Consider the following 17987-nt stretch of genomic DNA (forward strand, 5'->3'; position numbering starts at 1 on the left):
TTATGATAATATTTAAATTTAAATAGTGAAAATGTTTTTATTAATTAATCGTGGCATGGCATTTTTTCATAGATAGAATTAGGGGTGAGCGGCGGTCTAGGGTCGACCACAGACCAGGCCTGGACCGGCCAACCCGCCTGCTGCCTTCCCAGGTTACCGAGGGGATTGGGTCGATCCTGGTCCGAAAGTCCAGACCAACACCGGCGGGTTGGTTACTCGGTTAAGAGTTTTGGGTCGGTCCCAATCACCGGACCAACCCCGTATATTATATTATATTATTTATAATTCTTTTATATATTCAAACCTAAGTAAAATGTACGTTTATATTATATTATATTATATTGAGATATTCTACCAATAGCACTAATAGTAATTTCAATTTAAAATTTTTGTTGAGTATTAATTATGTGTCGTTTGTTTTGTTTTCAAGTGTTTAGAAGTTCAAGTGAATTAACAATATGTGAAGTTATATATTCATAGTTTATATTAAGTATTTTGAACTTTTTATGGTTTAATTGTATTTTACTAATGAATTTCAGCTACATTTTGCTTTTCAATTTGTGTCAAATGGTAGAATTTTTTGAAGAGTAGAGTAGTATTGCGGTTCTTTGCGGTGATTTGCTTGAGTCAGTGGTGTGAAGCTCATTTTTTTTGGTTGAGTGGACTCTACATGATCGAATGCGAAAACACTTTTGCATATGGTGTTATGAATATTAAAGATAGATGATTACAAGAACTTTCCATCTTGTCTCATATCTCGATGAGCGGTTCTGGTACAAAATTTATCTTGTTGTGTCATTTTAAATTTGCTAAATATGTATTGGTATTTATAGTTTAGTTGTACAATGTCGTATTGTCGATAGATGTATAATTTGAATTTGTAGGTTTCTTTTTAGGGAATATAAAAAATAAGACGAAAAAAATTTATCGATCGATGTCGAGTTGGCCACTGAAGCCAGGGCCAACCCGTTAGGTCCTCAGGTTCTTGATCGAGCAAATAGGGTTGATCATCGGTCACAAAAATTAAGGCCAGACTGTACGGATTAATCTTAGGGTTAGGGGTGGCCCGGACCAGCCGGACCATGCTCACCCTAGATAGAATGGAAAATTTTATACGCTAAGTGGAGATGATAAGGAACTGACCTATGAATCGTTGCCACCTCAGCTCCGCAGCCGCTGTAAAAGAGGCCCTCGCCGCCGCCTACGCGAAATCGTGAATGGCATCATCGTCGTGCCGTTGCACGCTCCTCCTGAATCGCCCGATCCTCCTCCATCATCGTCCCTCCAAAGCTCGCGGATTCTCTCCCGCTTCCGTCCCGCTCCACCTCCTTCGCAAACCCTGCGATCTCCGTTCGCGGATTCGCTGCGCTTCGGGTCCGCCATCTTCCTCCTCCTCGCCGCCGTCGCCGTCGCCGTCGCCGTCGATGGAAGCTCCTCCCGAAGGCTACCGGCCGAACGTCGGCATCTGCCTCGTCAATTCCTCCAAGAAGGTTTCAATCTCTCTCTCTCCATAGAGTCGGATGAGATTCCCTTCAGTGTCGATGTCGTTTCTGATGTGCTGTTCGCGGATTTTTTCTTTCTTTCTTTTTTCTTATTTGGCAGATTTTCGCTGCTTCGAGGCTTGATGTCCGCGACGCCTGGCAAATGCCGCAGGTAAATTGGCGACCTTGTGTACTTGCGTTGCGCTACTAGTTAGCGATCGATGGCATCGTTGCTGATCGCTTGATTGTGTATGACGAAGGTCGGCATTTTAGGCTGTCCCGGTTTGATTGTAGCTTGTAGCGAGTGTATCTGCCATTGGAATTCGGATTCGTCCCATCGTCTGCTTACATTAAGCGTTTCCTGACTAGTTTGCGTTTGGAGTCATTTGCCTTAACCTCTTGTCGACATTAAATCCGATATGGGTTGCTCATTTTGATTTTTTATTTTTTTGCTCTTCTCTTTTAACTAGGGTGGGATTGATGAGGGCGAAGATCCGAGACGTGCAGCCATGAGGGAACTAAGAGAAGAGACGGGAGTCTCGTCGGCTGAAATTCTGGCAGAGGTTGGAGATTGTGGTTTATCTCGTGCAATTCCTCCTTGATTCGTTGGTTTGCTCTATGAATAAGATTGGGTACTTTTACACTGGTGAAATATGAAGGTTCTGTCTTCACCTTGGGGAGTTATTAGTAAGAAAGCTCTTAGTAGGTCATCCATTCTAGAACATTACCAGATTGCTCGGGGGGTGATCACTTGTCATCTAGAGTTCTGAGTACTTATGCCTGATTTTTCACTTTTTTTTTCCTTTTTCTCATGAAGATGTGAGCTTTCTTTTTTTCTTTGCTGGACTTGGGATTTCTCTAGATGAGTTAACATAACAGGCTAAATTGGGAAGCCTGACACTGTTGAGAACTATATGTAATGGATGCTGTATCTGATGTGAGCTTTTGTGCATTGGTTTAGATGTAATTGCTGTTATAGTCTTCTTCCACAGTGACTTTACTCCATTGCCTGGTTTGGATTAATGGTCTTGGTTCTCATATTGTGAATCCTTGCAGGTTCCTTACTGGTTGACATATGACTTTCCTCCGGATGTTAGGGAAAAACTCAAAATCCAGTGGGGATCAGACTGGAAAGGCCAAGCACAGAAGTGGTTAGTTCACCCACTTTCAATTCCCTTACCCCTCCTCCGCCCGTTCCCTCCCCTCTCTCCCTAGAAGACACATAGGGTGCGTTTGGAATTAGCATTTCCAAACCCCTTTAGACCTCCAAAGCCCTTTGGGCTAAAAAATTGGTGTTTGGCAAAATATTTTGTAAGGCATTTGGCTGAAAGCCTGCCTTGTGAAGGCTGAAAGCCCAAGGCAGGGGTACCCCTGCCTTGGGCATTTCAGCTTTCTCGGTAAGCTGATACTACTGTTCATATTTTTTTTTCCAAAATTATCCTTACGAACTATTTGTTTTTCCGTTTTCTGCCCTTGTGAAGATCACTGTTCATCTTCTCCGTCGCCGAGGTCCCCCGGCAGCAGCTGCTCGGGTCGCGCGACCACCGGCGAGGTCGCGCGCGACCGCCGGCGAGGTCGCCCGACATCCGGCGAGGTCGCGCCACCGCCCGGCGAGGTCGCGCGACCCGGGCGCGGCCGTCGCCGAGGGTTGCGTAGCCTCGGCGACGATCGGCCGTCGCCGAGGTTGCGCGACCCGGCGCGGCCGTCGCCGAGGTCGCGCGACCCGGCGCGGCCCTCGCCGAGTCGCGCGACCCGGGCGCGGCCCTCGCCGAGGTCCCCCGACCTCAGGCGCGGCCCTCGCCGAGGTCCCCCGACCTCAGGCGCGACCACGCCGGCCCTCGCGACGGCGTCGTGCGACCTCGCGGGCCCAGATCCGGGGTCGCCGGAGGTCGCGACGGCGTCACGCGACCTCGCCGGCCCCGGATCCGGGTCGCCGGAGGTCGCGGCGGCGTCGCGCGACCTCGCCGGCCCGGATCGGGGGTCGCCGGAGGTCGCCGAGGTCGCCGCCGGCCGCCGGATGCCGCCTGCCCTCGCTGGTTTTCATTTTTTTGTTTTTTCTTTTTATTTTTCTTTTGATATTTTTTTTTTCACAAAAGCCCTTTGTCCCCCAAACACCATTTTAGCCAAAGGTACTTCACAAAGGGCTTTTAAATTACAATTTACCAAACACAATTTGCATTTTGAAAAACACATTCAACTCAAAGGTCTTTGCATTTTCCCAAAGACTTTCCCCAAAAGTCTTCCCAAACGCACCCATAGAAGATGCTTGTGGCACAATAGAGGAAGAGTGTAGAGGGCTCTAGCATTTGAGTTGGGGCTTTAGTATTCAGCTCATTCGAAGTTGTTACTTCTGTAGTTTATTCAAATTGTATCTGTAATTCATTAGAGAAGAGGTTAAATATGATTTTTAACCGAGAGATAGGGAGATTTTTTGGTCAATTATGTGAAGCTTAGTTGAAGTCTGTAAAAGAGGATGGATAACATGACTTTCCCGAATATAATTATCTTTTGCAAATCAAAGGTCTAAGTTGATCATGTGTGATATATTTCAACTTTAGTACTCGTATTTCAAATTAAGTATAAATCCCAGATAGAGAAGTGTAATTATTGCAATTTCAGAAGACGCCGTATAGCGCGCTTTCAGTCAAATAGCTTTCTTTTGCAATTTTTTTTTTATCATGGTTATTATAAAGAGGTCCTCTCATGGTATTGGCATATCCGAAGTTTCAGAGTCAAACGGTGGATCCATGTCATTCAGAGTCCACATTTTACCTTTCCTTGAAACAGCATTATGACGCTTTAGGTCTGACTTCAAGGATGCTCTATTCTGTATCAGTTGATTTTCCCACAGTCGCATCTGGGAAGAATTAACGCGGAATTCCTTTTCTCTTGAAATTGATTGCATCTGAGATTACCTTTTTGTTGTCTTAGTATTGTCGAATGCCCAACATGTTCTGGGCAAGGATTGTGTTGCACCTGTTTTGATTTTCAGAATTAGACTAGAAGTTGGTTTTCTGTATCTCTCATTTCACACTGCCATATCATTCAGATTAAAACTTTATCAAGCTGTATAATTTGGGTTGCAGGTTTCTTATGAAATTTACTGGGAAAGATGAAGAAATCAATCTCTTGGGGGACAGCACCGAGAAACCTGAGTTCGGCGAGTGGTCGTGGATTTCGCCTGACCAGATAATTGAACTTGTGGGTTCACCTGACTTTTACACTACTCTGGTTTATATCAGATTTCGGTCTCCCTTAGCAATGTTTATATGATTCCATCTCTCGTGCAGGCAGTGGATTTCAAGAAACCTGTTTACAAGGAAGTTTTGAATGTATTCGCACCCCATCTTTAATGATGTCCCGCCTCGTGACATCCTAGTCATGAGCGAGAAATCGAACGATAACCACCTCCGTTTGGATGAATACACGATACTCATGCACCAATGAGTATTTACTTATTTACACACCAGCTTTATTTTACAATTTTGTATGGATCGAACACATTTATGAAAATCTGTCGGAAGGATGAGACAAGACATTCATTTATCCTACTCCCGTTGCACCTTTGCCATTGCTTGTTCAAGTGCGATCAGGTTTGCTGTTGTATCATAACAACCTTAGGTGGAGCTAACGAAACTCCATAGTTAACTTTCAGTGCAATCCTTGTGAATTGACTGGTGTAGTATTTGACAATTAAATTCAACAAAGCATTAGTAACAATTAGGGCCGTCAAATGGGTCAGGTCACGTTGAAAGTGGTCCGATTCATATTGATTCGTTTAATCCGTTTTGATTTATTTTCACGCAATGTAAATTTGATGACCTACACTCAATCCAACCCAACTCATATTACTAAAACATATTAATATTTAGGAAAAAACCACTAAAAACCCTTAACTTTGCCAAAAGTAATAAATTTACTCCAAATTTTTTTTTACATGAAAAATCCCGAAGTTTGTCAACTGTGACACGTTACCCTAAATAAATTTTTGTGACATAAAAATTCTTGAACTTCTATTTGTGTGACACATTTACCTTAAACTATAATGCATTTTGGTCTTCTTACTTTTTTTTCTTTTTTTCTTTTTTTTCTTCTCTCTTCCCTCCACTGGCCATGGTGGAGCCGACGGAGGGAAAACGACGTTCAGCAAGAGTCGCCCTCGCTTGGGTTGGCTAGGGCGGCCCTCGCCGGTGTCGAGCGAGGATAGCCCTTGGCGAGGTTGGGCTAGGGCCACCCTAGCCTGGGTTGGGTGAGGGCCTCCCTCGCTAGATCTAGCAAGGGCACCCTTGCGGCGTCGGCGAGGGTGGCCCTTGCTGGCATCGGGCTCACTGACATAGGCGAGGGCAGCCCTAGCTAGCTCAGTTGAGGGCGACCCTCGTCGAACCCCGGCTTCCCTTCGCCGGCTTCGCCATGGCCAAGGGAGGGAAGAGAGCAGAAGAAGAAGAAAAGAAAAAGAAAAACATAAAAAATAAGACGAAAATGCCCTTGATGGGGTAAATGTGTCACAGTTTGCAAAGTTTGGGGTTTTTCATGTCACAAAAAAAATGGGGTAATTTTGTCACTTTTGGCAAAATTTGAGGTTTTTAGTAGTCTTTTCCCTAATATTTAACTCAATTTAGGTTAATTCACTCTCACCCATTTAATTCACTATAAGCTCTTCATGTATATGTTACTTAAATAAAAACTTCACATCAAATTTAAAAAGTTATTAACCAATAAAAAAATTGGTAAATAAAATTAAAAATGTGAAAAACCTTTAAATTGAAATAATTTTGAAGAACTCTTAATAAGAAAAGCTTTGATAAGTTAATAATTGACATGAAAATAATATTTCCTTATATACGAGAGTGCATAGCTTCTTGATTGTAGTTCTTTTTTGAGCATGTTTGGGAGGAATTTTGGGGAAAGTCTTTGGAAAATGTAAAGATAGCCGAATTAAAGAAGTTTTCAAAAATGCAAATTGTATTTGGTAAATTATATTGTAAAAGTCCATTGTGAAGTACTTTCGGGCAAAATAGTGTTTGGAGAAAATATATTTGCAAAAGACTTTTGTAACTAAGACAAAAAGAAAAAAAAAAAGAAAAAAAGGACTTGCCAAGGAGGTGGTTTGGCGAATGGTAGGCGGTTCGGTGCAGGCGGTTCGACGAGGGTAGGCATTTCAGCAAGGGTCGTCATGACCCAAATCGCGATCTGGTCGCGCAATTTGCGTCACCATGATCCTCATTGAAGGGTTGCCCAACTGCCTGCCCTTCGCCGGTGATCGCTCACAGCCATGCCAAAATGGAGAAGAAGAAGATGAATTGTCATCGATGGAAAAACTAGAAAAATGAAAAATTATCAAGGATAATTTGAGAAGAAATTCTTTTTATTAACCCTCCTCAGCTTAGCATGCTAAGAAGGCTAAAAACCTAAGGCAACTTGGGGTTGAAAAAATCACCAAACACAATCTATTTGGCTCGAGGGGTTTTGAGTGTCCAAAGTTCCTTCTAAAGGCCACTCTCAAACACACCCTAGTTGGCTCAAGGGGCTTTGAGCGTCCCAAAGTTAAAAATTATATCATGATGTTTACAATTTCTTTGTCAATATTGAGTGAATTTCGATTGGGACATCATCAACCTTCCTCTAAAAGTACATCTTCAATATGTATATGGATATCTATCTACCACAAATCATTTTAAAAAAATATATAATTTTGAACTATTTTAAACATTTTTGAATTTATTGTTATTTCTTTTTTTTTTTTTTTTTTTTTTCTTTTCTCTTTTGTTTCTTTTTCTTCCTCCTCCTTCTCCCTTGTTCCTTTGCCGATGGTGACCGCCCAAGACGCGGTCTAGTGAGCTTGAGGCTCAGCCTATCCAAGCGAGCTCGAGCTCACTAGTTGGAGCTCTGTTGCAATTGACGAGCTCGGGGCTCAGTCGATTCAAGCAAGCCCAAGCTCGTTGGCCTAAGCTCTGTTGTGGCTAGCGAGCTTGTGGCTCACCAGATCCAAGTGAGCCTTAGCCAAGGTCAGTGAACTTGTGGCTCAGCCAATCCATGCAAGCTAAGCTTTGTTTAGGCTGAGGAGCTCACGGCTTGCTAGATCTAGGCAAGCTCGAGCTCGGCCAAGACCGGCGAGCTCGTGGCTCGCCTGAGGTTGGTGAGCTTAGGATCGACTATGGAGATGGTGGCGTGACAACGATGGCTACAATCGGTTGGGGTTGGAAAGGAAAGGGAGTGCTTTGCTCACCTGGAGATTTGCAATCATGGAAGGAACAAGAGAGAATTGAGGATGTAGAGGAGGAAGGCTCGTTCAAAGTGGGTTTCTTAATAACCCATTAAGACCCATTTCTCTTTTTCCTTACTTTTTAAGATCCATTTATGATCTATATCTTTTGCTTAATCCATATACGGCCCATAAAATAAAAGTGAGTCATAATATAGGTTTATGACCCATTTTGATACTCTAGCAATAATTCCGGCAGCAAGTGACATTTCTTACTATGACCTTTCAACTTCTGCCATAATTCAGTCATTCACCATGGTCAGGACCTATGAAGCACAGACACGTTGCTGGACACGTCGCCAAAGCTTCCATGTGGTGTCTGACAACTTTTCTCGACATGTTTTAATGTGCGTGTCCAAGGGAGAGGATCGTTGAAGAAAACGATGGAGGGTGGAGGCAAGACCGGGGAGTGGAGGCAACGCTGCGACGGTGAGGGAGGGCCAGAGGAAGAGCAAGCGATCCAGAGGGCCACATTTGCGACGCTGCGATGGAGGGCCGACGGCAAGGCTTCAAAGATGTTCGAGTTTCATTGATCTGCTCAGATATCTTCCGGTACTCCTCGTCCACTTCATCCGCGACTTGTTGAATTGCGCGGACTTGGAGATCGCTGATCGAGGTCAGGCTCTTGCACGCCGGACACGAAGTGGGGCCGGAGGTATCGTCTCCCTTGATTCGGCAAACCCCCTTCTCCCCCAACTTGAGAGCGTGCGAAGGGAGAAGAAGACAGCTTGAGGGGTTGATTGATGGGGGCGGGGAGCAGGTAGTGGCGTGGGGGATTGGAGAGAGAGAAATGAAGGAGGGCAAATGATTTTGGGGATGAGCGTATAGAGAGAAAAAAGAGAGGAAAATAATTTTGAGAGGTTTTTGAGGGGAATAATTTTTTAGTGGTAAAGTTATTTTTGTTATAAAAATAAATAAATAAGTTTAAAAAATGATTTCAAAAAATAAAAAATATAGAATATTAAATAATGATAAATTTTGATGATTATAAAAGATCGTAGATTTATTTAAATAAAGTTGATTATATTTTTTTTTTTTTTGTTAGTCATTAGTTTTATCAATAATTTTTGTTAAAGTTAAAAATATGTTCTCAAATATGGTTAAGCATTAATTATAAATATATCTTTCAAATTTTCTATAGATATATTTATTAATATTATTAGTGCAAATTTATTATAAGTTCTTGTTATTTATTTATTTATTTGTAAATTTGAATCAAATTAATTAAAACTAAAAACATTTATTCATTAATAACATGTCCCAACGTGTCGGGATTTTTTATTTATAGGAAATGTCGTGTTGACGTATTGCGTCGTGTCACGTCTCCTGCTACTTGGGTCAAGACCATGCAAAGCAAATGATATCCTCGTTAAGTGCCAAGCTAAGGCTCCATTATGAATGGGACTTTGGTTTCCGTATCCTTGATATATAAGACCAATAGAAATATCACGAAGAGATTGAACCATATGAATTGGTCCCAACATATTATTGATATGAGATGATGCATCAGACCATGCAAGGCCATGTACTCATCAGCCCATGCAATGACAACTTTCGACAGAATTAAGGAAATTAGAGGTCCTGTTGATTTTATTTGAGAATGTACAAGCAAATACAAAGCTGATCAGACTGGGACCTCGGATCAGATACCACTGGTGAAGAATTGTCTCTACATTCTTGACCAGAATCTGCTCAAGCTTGCTTGAATTGATCCATGCGGTTCATCGGTTGGTAAATATACATCGTGATTGAACTGCGAAATTCAGTACATTTAGTCAATATCAGAATGCACGCCTTGATGATTACCAAAGCATGTCAAACACCAACCAACATTCCCATCCAATACAATTTCAGGAGAAGCTGACGAAAATCAAAACTTGAACTGTTCACTTTCTCCTCTTATGATTTACATGAACTGATACAGCTGTAATTTTAAACCATGCAAGTGCTTCTAATATTGTCATGGCATACTTTATGTATTTTCAAAAACTTGCAGATCTTGCAACCTTAAGAAGATTTAGTAATTGGACGCGAGCATCTTTGCAGCTGATGTGGTGGTAAAAAAGTTTGCACTCCCAAATTATCACTGTTATCTTCTCTTTAACCTATTGTCAACTGGTTAGGCCCCTTTTGTGACATATAATCAACTTAAGGTGGCAAAAGTTCAGTCAATTCACTCCTCATCACTTGAGAGGATCCATATCCTGTGATCTCGAACAAATCATTGTTTCACCAACTTCTCTCACAAGTACCTTTCTATCCATTTCTCATGGCTCAACCCTGAAGACCTACAAAGTCAGGATTATAAGAAGAAACTCACAGTTGTCTAGTATCAACCATTTTCAGGAGGCTAACCATCCCAGTTGGCCATATCTAACCTTCTTCCCATGGAAGCTATATATTAGATACGTTTCCCAAGCTAATCTAACATTGCCAGAATTCTTGCTTGGACATTCTCACTATCATTTTTGGAAAGAGTGTTTCCTGCAGTGACATTTCGTACCTTCACCATTGATGGATTATCCTTGGTCGATATGTTAACTGGTAAGAAATGGATATTAGGCATCTTCAATTGCACTGCTGATATGTCAGGAAATCTGTAAGGAAAAAAAATCAGCTTGTTTTTTTTATCTTCAGCACAAACCTAATAATAGAGAAGGAAAGTGGAACAACATAGAATCAAGTGAAGAATTTCTTAGGGTGGGGAGAGAGAGAGAGAGAGAGACCCAGCTAGAACTGCCCTTGCCATTTGATAGAGAGTGCTTTGGACAGATGCACTGTAAACTCCCTCTTTTGGTGGGCCAAAGAAAGTACTCATCAGAACTTTTTTCACATCCATGTATCTCTCTTGGAAATAAAGAAGATCACGGGGGACGCTGGAGAGAGTATCATAAGAATACCTGCCATTCACACTTAGAGTTGTGACTTAGCTTACGACAAACAAATCACCCTAAGTCTCCTGAATCTCTATATTGAAGGCCATGGGAAATGGATGCAGTAAAATGCATATTTAATTCAACTCTGCCTCTCAAATACTAGTAATAAAAAATCATACCTCCAAGATGCAGTCACTTCAGTGGCAAGCATTCTTTCTCGAGTTTCCGGAAGAGCCGTGTACTTATCCCTAATGAAACCTTCAAAACCTGACTGTTGACGTGGAAGATCAAAATGAAGAGAGAGTAGCCATATCAGACTTATCCTGTCAATGGAGAAAACGTTGGATGCATAGGGTCAAGTGCACACTCTGCACTCCCTGCCCTTAAATAATGTGGGTCCCCCATGAGACCATCAAATCCAAGGACTGAGGAAGCATTGGGTGCACTCCACACTCTGCAACTAAAAATCTGTCCTATCAATGATGCATCTGCAGATTGCCGATGCCAACTGAGGGGGAGTTCTTGCCTGGACCAGCGCCTACTAGACCAGGTTCATCACAACCTTTGATTTTGGGGGCCATATAAGATCAAAGGGTGTAATGGATATGGTCCAGTGGACATGGGTTCCTGGAAGAAATTCCCAGCTAAGGTTTCAAAATTTCACTTTTCTTCCCGATGCATGCCAGACACTTTGAAAGTTACCAAATCATATGAATAGTTTCAGTAGAAATAGAACTTGATGCATTATATCCTAACAATAACCATACCTTTCAAGAATGATGCAAAATATGGACAAAAAATCAGATCCTCAAGTAGTGGCAAATAACCGTTACACGTACAAATATAGCGAGCCAACACTGAACATACATCAAAATTGAATGATACTTCAAAGCCTCTATCAAAGCAATGGGGATTGAACAAAAAATATCAATGTGCCATCTATCCTTTTTATAAGTATCGAAGAGACTAGCTTTCAGATTTGCTTTATTCCATCAATAGCTCATTGGTGACGGAATTCTAGACTTAAAAAAAATTGTCACAATTCTAGGTGTTATTGGAGAATTTGTACTCACTCCAATCAAAGTATAAGCACTAACAGGTTACAAAAGTACAAATACACTACTTGACCAGGATTTCTGAAATGTACCTAGAATGCAGGAAGAATAGCAGCAAGATAAATTTCAAAGAAAAGAATTTGAACATCACTGCAATTCACATGGCATGCAAGTGTTTGTTTTGGGAAGAAAAAATACCGACTTCCCAAGTGATTGTGCTATCTCTACAGCCAAATCAGGTTACAGAATTCATGAAAGCTAGCTAGAGCGTAGACTAGCTTACCATGGTTGTTTTCAGGACTGACAATCCTGCTATTCCTGAAGTCAATTTTAGCGCACCAGTCTTTTTCACAGTTACTTCTGTTGTATGCTTCTCTGATCCAAGTTTAAATCCTTCAGTAAAGTAGAGCGAAGAAACATAAGTTCATGTGATGCTGACTTCCTATGTAATGATCTCTTAATGATTGTCGGAACAGCTTTGATGCTATTTAATATGACTTCACTGGAGGAAAAATTCAATATTACAAGTCAGACACTTGTCATAATCATACAGCAACAGTGTAGACTAAAGAGCAAAACACAGGACAAAACATTGCTTGTTAGTTGCCCATGTAAGTTTGATTAATAATTGAAGTGAACATCCTTAATATGCCCAGCACGTACCAAGAAGGACATAAAGACTACGACCATAACTTGGGTGAAATTAACCATCCCCAATTTTTCCTCAAAGAGGCACCCTTTAGAATGATAGTTTAGACATTTGAAAAAAAATAAAAAGAAGTACCCGTATCAGCCCATGATTGGTGATGCACCTGGTACTACAGCCAGAACAATAAACTAAGTCTCTCCACTCAGCATCTAAATTGATTGGTCTTTAGCCCATGATAGTATGTCCTTATGTCCTAGTTTTTCTTTAGCAGTCAACTGCTGCCATCTGTCAAGAAGACATATCTCCACGCGCTCTGAAACATTCAATTGCCCCTTCTGATAAAGGTATGTGCCAAAATTGATCTCACATCACTCAAAGTCAAGCGGTTGAACCTCTAACCCTATTACAGATATTCAAAGAAGGTCAGTCAATATCCTGAAAGGTTTTTATCCCCTTAAAAAAGATTCTGAAACACAGAATTGCAGATAAAGAGGTTCTCATGAGAGCATTTCTCCAGCATTACCTAGATTAATATTGTCCTAAATTAGAAAATAATTCAAGTCATATGTATAACAAGTCAGGAAACTCTAGCAGCACATTTCTGTACAGACAGAACAACAGCACAGGAAACCAAAAAAAAGAAATATAGCCATTATCAGGCTTTTTATCTAGGCAACACCATTTATTGAAATGAAAACTAAATGAAACTTTCAATTGCTAAAGATGAAAAGGCCTACCATGTTCATGAGGTTGTCCGTCCACATATACTCGTTCCCAAGGCTTCTCCACAATTTTGACTACAGCAGCTGTTACCTAGAGTCAGAAATAAACGTAACAACATCAGTGCTACTAATAGAGCATCTAACACTGAGTGCCATGAGGTTAATCTGATTGTTTGTGTAGATCACTTATGACAAGTAGGAACCACAAACTGTCCTGTGAAGCAGAGTCAATTACACAGGAATTATTCAAGGACCTGATAATTGTTTCTCTCAGTCATTCGCAGGTTAGATCCTAGTTAGATCAAGATAATGTATCACAGCTTTAGGTGCCACCATGGTCCCTCAAATTTGCCCAGCTATCAATGGCATGCTTATGATACACTCCTGTGAAAACATATGCTAAAACCTAACAGCATTAAGAAGGCACCTCCCAATACTACTTGGAAAGGATTAATGGTTGGCCTTGATCAATTAAAGAAAATTGTAAAGACTATAAATCTAACAAGTTACCTCCCTCCCTCCCTCTCTTTCTCTCTCTCTCTCTCTCTCACATACATGTATGTCTATTTGCCACAGATGGTCATCCATGTGCATTTCATGTGCGGGCAAAGAGTGGAACAACCAAGTTGACACCCACATGCAGCAACTTCTGAAATCACAAATACCGTGCCATCACATCAGATGAGACAGCATCCTCAGTTCTAGACAGGCTGACATGCATCCACTTCCAAACACACTTTTGATATATTCCCCCCTCCCATTTCGATGCCTTAAATGATAACATGTAGACATATGATCACAGGCTAACCAATAAAGTTGTTGTCTTCTGGGGCAGACATCATGACCATGCAAACTTTGCCTTTCCTATCAACAGATTATCTAATATTTTATCTCAAGCAATACAACTGAGCTATTAATAACCACTCCCTGATTTTTTTTTTTTTAACTTTTTTGGCCACGATCAGTGATGAGTTTGTGTCACGGCTCCCATCCATAACAAGATCTCCATATACAACCGAATCCAAATGGTGAAACACGAGGACTCCAAATTATATTCTTGGATATTGAGCTGTAACAGTGGCAAGATACAGCAACCTCTTTCCGGCAACAAAGTAAAATCCATCAAATGAATTGTCTCAAGAAATTCTCTCCCAGAATAAGGTAAGCGCTAACCTCTTTGTAGAAGGACGTGAAATGCTTTGCAAGCAAGATTGCAAATTGCTCCACCGAGAGTTGCTCCGAACATTCCTTTGCTTTCACGTACACCTGAATCAAAGCCCCAACCGCCTCGTCAGACCAGATTCGAATCATGCGATCACAACATACAAGTCAGATCACGCTCCTCCCCATAACTCACTAGTGCCCTCAGCCGGAGCAAATAGCAAAAGCTACCCGACCCGCAGCACTAAGATCACAGGCCAATCGAACGAGCACCCCCGTCTACATCACCGACCGGACAAGGGGGGGTTAGAAACCAGGTACCGTGTTCTTCATCGTGTCGGTGGCGACGATGCCGGAGTTGTCGTCGCGGGTGTACGCGTCGACGCAGTCGGAGAAGAGGCTGATGCTGACTTCCCACTCGACCATGGAGTTGCGGCCGCCGGGGGTCCGCCAGACCCTGGCCACCCGCACCCTGTCCTTGCCGTGCTGCTGCTCGAAGTTGAAGCCTTCCAAGTCGCCTGCCATGGTCGCCGTCGATGATCCGCCGGGAGCTCGCCGGATTCGAGAGGGGATCGGGAGGTGCGGAGTACTGAGCTGGAGGAGGAGCAAGATGATGAAGATGAAGATGAGGATGATATTCCGTTCCGAATCGAGGCATTATATATTCCTCTTTCGCGTCCCCCAAAGGGGTTCCTAATTCCACGCGCCGGGCGGCGCGTGGCTTTGCGGACATCTCGGAATGCTCGAGCGCGCCCTCGACCACGCCCCCGGAAAATGAAAATAAAGAATAGCAGCGGTAGATTAGACAAAACCAAATGAAATTAGTTTTTCCGATAAAGAAAAATGAATGAAATTAGTTTTAATTTGTCGTTCGAGAATGCCCATTACCTTAAGAAAAAACATTGGTTCTATTTGTAGATATGAAAATAGCATTAGCACAAATCCATTTATATTACGTTTAAGTTTGAGCGTAATTAATAATCTTGAACTGATTCAGCATATTACTTAATTCGTAATTGAATTTATTAATAAATACAAAATTAGTACTGTCATATTGTTCAAGAATTGACCCGGTACAATTAGCTTATCATTTATGTGTTTGGTGAGAATAATATTTTGAATAGTGAAAATGCTTTGACATATTATTGGATATAAATGACGATGTCTCATTGTTGACAAACGATATGATATACATGCTTATAAAATTTATTATTGAGCAAAATCATTGAGCCTACAAATAAGTTTTTACAATAATTTTTCACAATAATTTTTCACAAGAATTTTCCTAAATTTAGAAGTCATTTAAATCCGGACATATGTGTGTCAAAATAGAATTTGCGATCCTTGATTTCTGTCTTTTAAATTTTTTGACGATCTTTTCGAATGTAAATACATAGCGAGATAAGTTGCTTGTGACGAAAATATAATTGTGCAAAAGATAATCTCTAAGCCGAGTTGATATTAAACCAAAATCTTCCCTTTTAAAGTAAGAGATCACAATTACAATTTAAAAACCCGTTTTACCCAAACAATTTATTTGTTTCAGGAGTTAGGGACACGGAGGGAAAAGAAGAAAGAAATAGTAATTTCAAAAAAAAAAGAGGGGATAAATGTTTAAATTGAGGTCAGTGGTTTACACGTGCTACGAGGAGCGGTGGGCCGGTCGTCCGGCAGAGAGTAGGAATAGGTAACGCGTTGACCTGGATTAATGGCAAAATAGTCGGCCCACAGACATAAGATCCGGGTCGGGACAAACCGGATCCTTCATTACTGTGTGCCGGCCGTGAGGAAACAAATTCTCCCCGGTGGAGTTGTTAAGGCTGTTCATGACAGAATTTGTAAAATAGAAATTGATTTCTGGTCAGAAATTAATTTCTCAATTTTTACTCTCCGAATAAGTTTTTGAAGCAAAGAAACCCGTTTGATAATGATTTAAAATTTTTATTTACGAAACAAAAAATCTGTTTGATAACAAAATAAAATTTCTATTTCTAGGAATATAAATTGATTAGATAACAACATAGGAAATCATCAAATACAAAATAATAGTCGAAATAATACTAATACATTACAAATTTTGAAAATATAATTTCATAGAATTTCTAGCATATTATTATCCCTTGTCATTTTATTGACAATGGTTTTCCTAAGCGTATTTATTTGGTTTCCCTCCTCAATTAATGTATTGTTTGCAAGCTCATCTTGCGTAGGTTCAGACAAGTACTGCGGAAGCATGAATATGGGTGCCATCAATGACGTCTATACAGCTTTATCATTTTATTAAAAACTAAGATTATCAACAAAACAAAATCGATGATGTCAAGGAATATATGAGAATTCTACCTTGAAGTAGCGTTTATGGTTAGGAACCAATTGGGGGAAGGTCGGTTTATTTTGATTCTCGAATTGAATCAGTCCAATTACTCATCCCTAATTTCTTTATTGTTGCTCAATGAACTTTTAATAGCTCTTGCATAGTAAAGAGAGAGATTCTCTTGAATCTCTTGCCTTCGAATTAAAATTCAAGATTGTGTAACAATCTAATTATTTTGATTTTGCAAGAATTTTGAATCCATAAAGAAACAAGGTTAAATTTCTAGGCACGTTTTTTATTCATCTATTACGTAAGAACTTTTTCTTCAATTCTTGCGGAGGTTCCCTAGGTACCAAAAAAAAAAAAAAAAAAAAAAATTTCTTCAATTGTTCTTATCCTTTAAAAAAAAAAAAAACTTTTTCTTCAATTGGCCATGCGCATACTCTTTCTCAAAGGAAAGATCCCCATTGTTTTAAGCATTTAAGAACTTTGGTCGTTTTTGAAAATTGGAGACCCATTCGATTGCCTTTCGGAAGCTATAAAAAAAAATTGAAAAAAAAAAACGAGCAAAATAAGAAAAAGAAAATTAGCAATAATTTGTGAAATTGTGGTTATAAGTGAATTAAGTTAGTAAGAAAGTACAAGGTTTCTTTTATATGATTTGATTTCAATACAAGGTTCTTTTATATGATTTGATTTTAGCTTCTGATATCTTTTTCAGAAATAGAGAAGTTAAAAATTTCAGCTTCTGATTTATTCAATTTCTTTATTTTTGGAATAGAAATCTGTTTTAGAAATAGAAAAATCAAATCAAATTGTATTCTGCAGCAATTTACTGTTCAAACCACATTTCAGAAACGCAAAAACAGAAGAAATCGAAAATATAAATTTTGTCATGCGCGCCCCAACTATCTGGCCATGGGCTCTACGGCACCGGGGGTGGGTCGGGCCAGGCGGGCCTGTGACCCGATGCATAAGCGGGCTGTGCCCGCCTGCCTCCGCAACATATTGGGCCATGCCTCGGCATGGTTGGCTCACGGCTTAAGCATTTTTAATAGATCGCGTGGGTTGGTGGTAGAGGGCCGTCAATAAAAATCGTATCTTTTAACAAGAAAGTACAATCTTTACTTGATTTCATTTGTGTCCTTTTGCCGAAGTAGAGGGTTGGCAGCAACAACGCGGCGGCGACGAGGGAAGAGTGAGAGGCCGGCAGCGAGCGCGAGAGCTGCATGAATGATGAGGAGTTTGTAGGCCTGAACGACGGTGACCAAGAGCTATTTGGACTATTCTTGTGTGATATTGTTTTGTTTGGAGGTGGTCACCATGTCGTTTTGCTTGACCAAGTCATGTAGGATTGTATGATGTCATTTTAAACGTCCACATAGACTGCATTTAAAAAAATATATAGCTAAGTCAAATAAAAAAATTAATTATAAATGCTACATAATCAATTTAGTCGGAATTCTT

General features: G+C 40.7%; 2 protein-coding genes across 3 annotated transcripts; one reads left to right on the top strand and one right to left on the bottom strand.

Annotated features, from left to right (window-relative positions):
• The first annotated feature begins 1160 nt into the window (after positions 1–1160).
• On the top strand, positions 1161–5047 carry LOC104421153 (nudix hydrolase 26, chloroplastic). 2 transcript variants are annotated; one of them, XM_010033005.2, is made up of 6 exons: positions 1172–1490; positions 1603–1653; positions 1952–2044; positions 2538–2632; positions 4568–4682; positions 4772–5047. In XM_010033005.2, exons 1-6 carry the CDS (start codon positions 1218–1220, stop codon positions 4832–4834), a joined length of 690 nt encoding a protein of 229 aa, XP_010031307.2. In that variant the 5' UTR covers positions 1172–1217; the 3' UTR covers positions 4835–5047. The 2 variants fall into 2 exon arrangements, with proteins under 2 accessions (XP_039162120.1, XP_010031307.2); XM_039306186.1 differs by lacking the exons at positions 4568–4682; positions 4772–5047 and adding an exon at positions 3733–4542 and having other exon boundaries at positions 1161–1490; positions 2538–2699.
• A 4106-nt stretch (positions 5048–9153) lies between these two features.
• On the bottom strand, positions 9154–14841 carry LOC104421156 (uricase-2). The gene is made up of 8 exons (XM_010033009.3): positions 14528–14841; positions 14219–14311; positions 13061–13136; positions 11958–12067; positions 10799–10890; positions 10470–10643; positions 10247–10340; positions 9154–9496 (listed from the first exon to the last, which is right to left on the bottom strand). The coding sequence occupies exons 1-8, from the start codon at positions 14729–14731 to the stop codon at positions 9413–9415; spliced, it is 927 nt and encodes a 308-aa protein (XP_010031311.2). The 5' UTR covers positions 14732–14841; the 3' UTR covers positions 9154–9412.
• Between the last annotated feature and the right edge of the window lie 3146 nt (positions 14842–17987).

This window comes from Eucalyptus grandis, chromosome 1, assembly GCF_016545825.1.
Source record: "Eucalyptus grandis isolate ANBG69807.140 chromosome 1, ASM1654582v1, whole genome shotgun sequence".
Taxonomy (NCBI): Eukaryota; Viridiplantae; Streptophyta; class Magnoliopsida; order Myrtales; family Myrtaceae; genus Eucalyptus; species Eucalyptus grandis.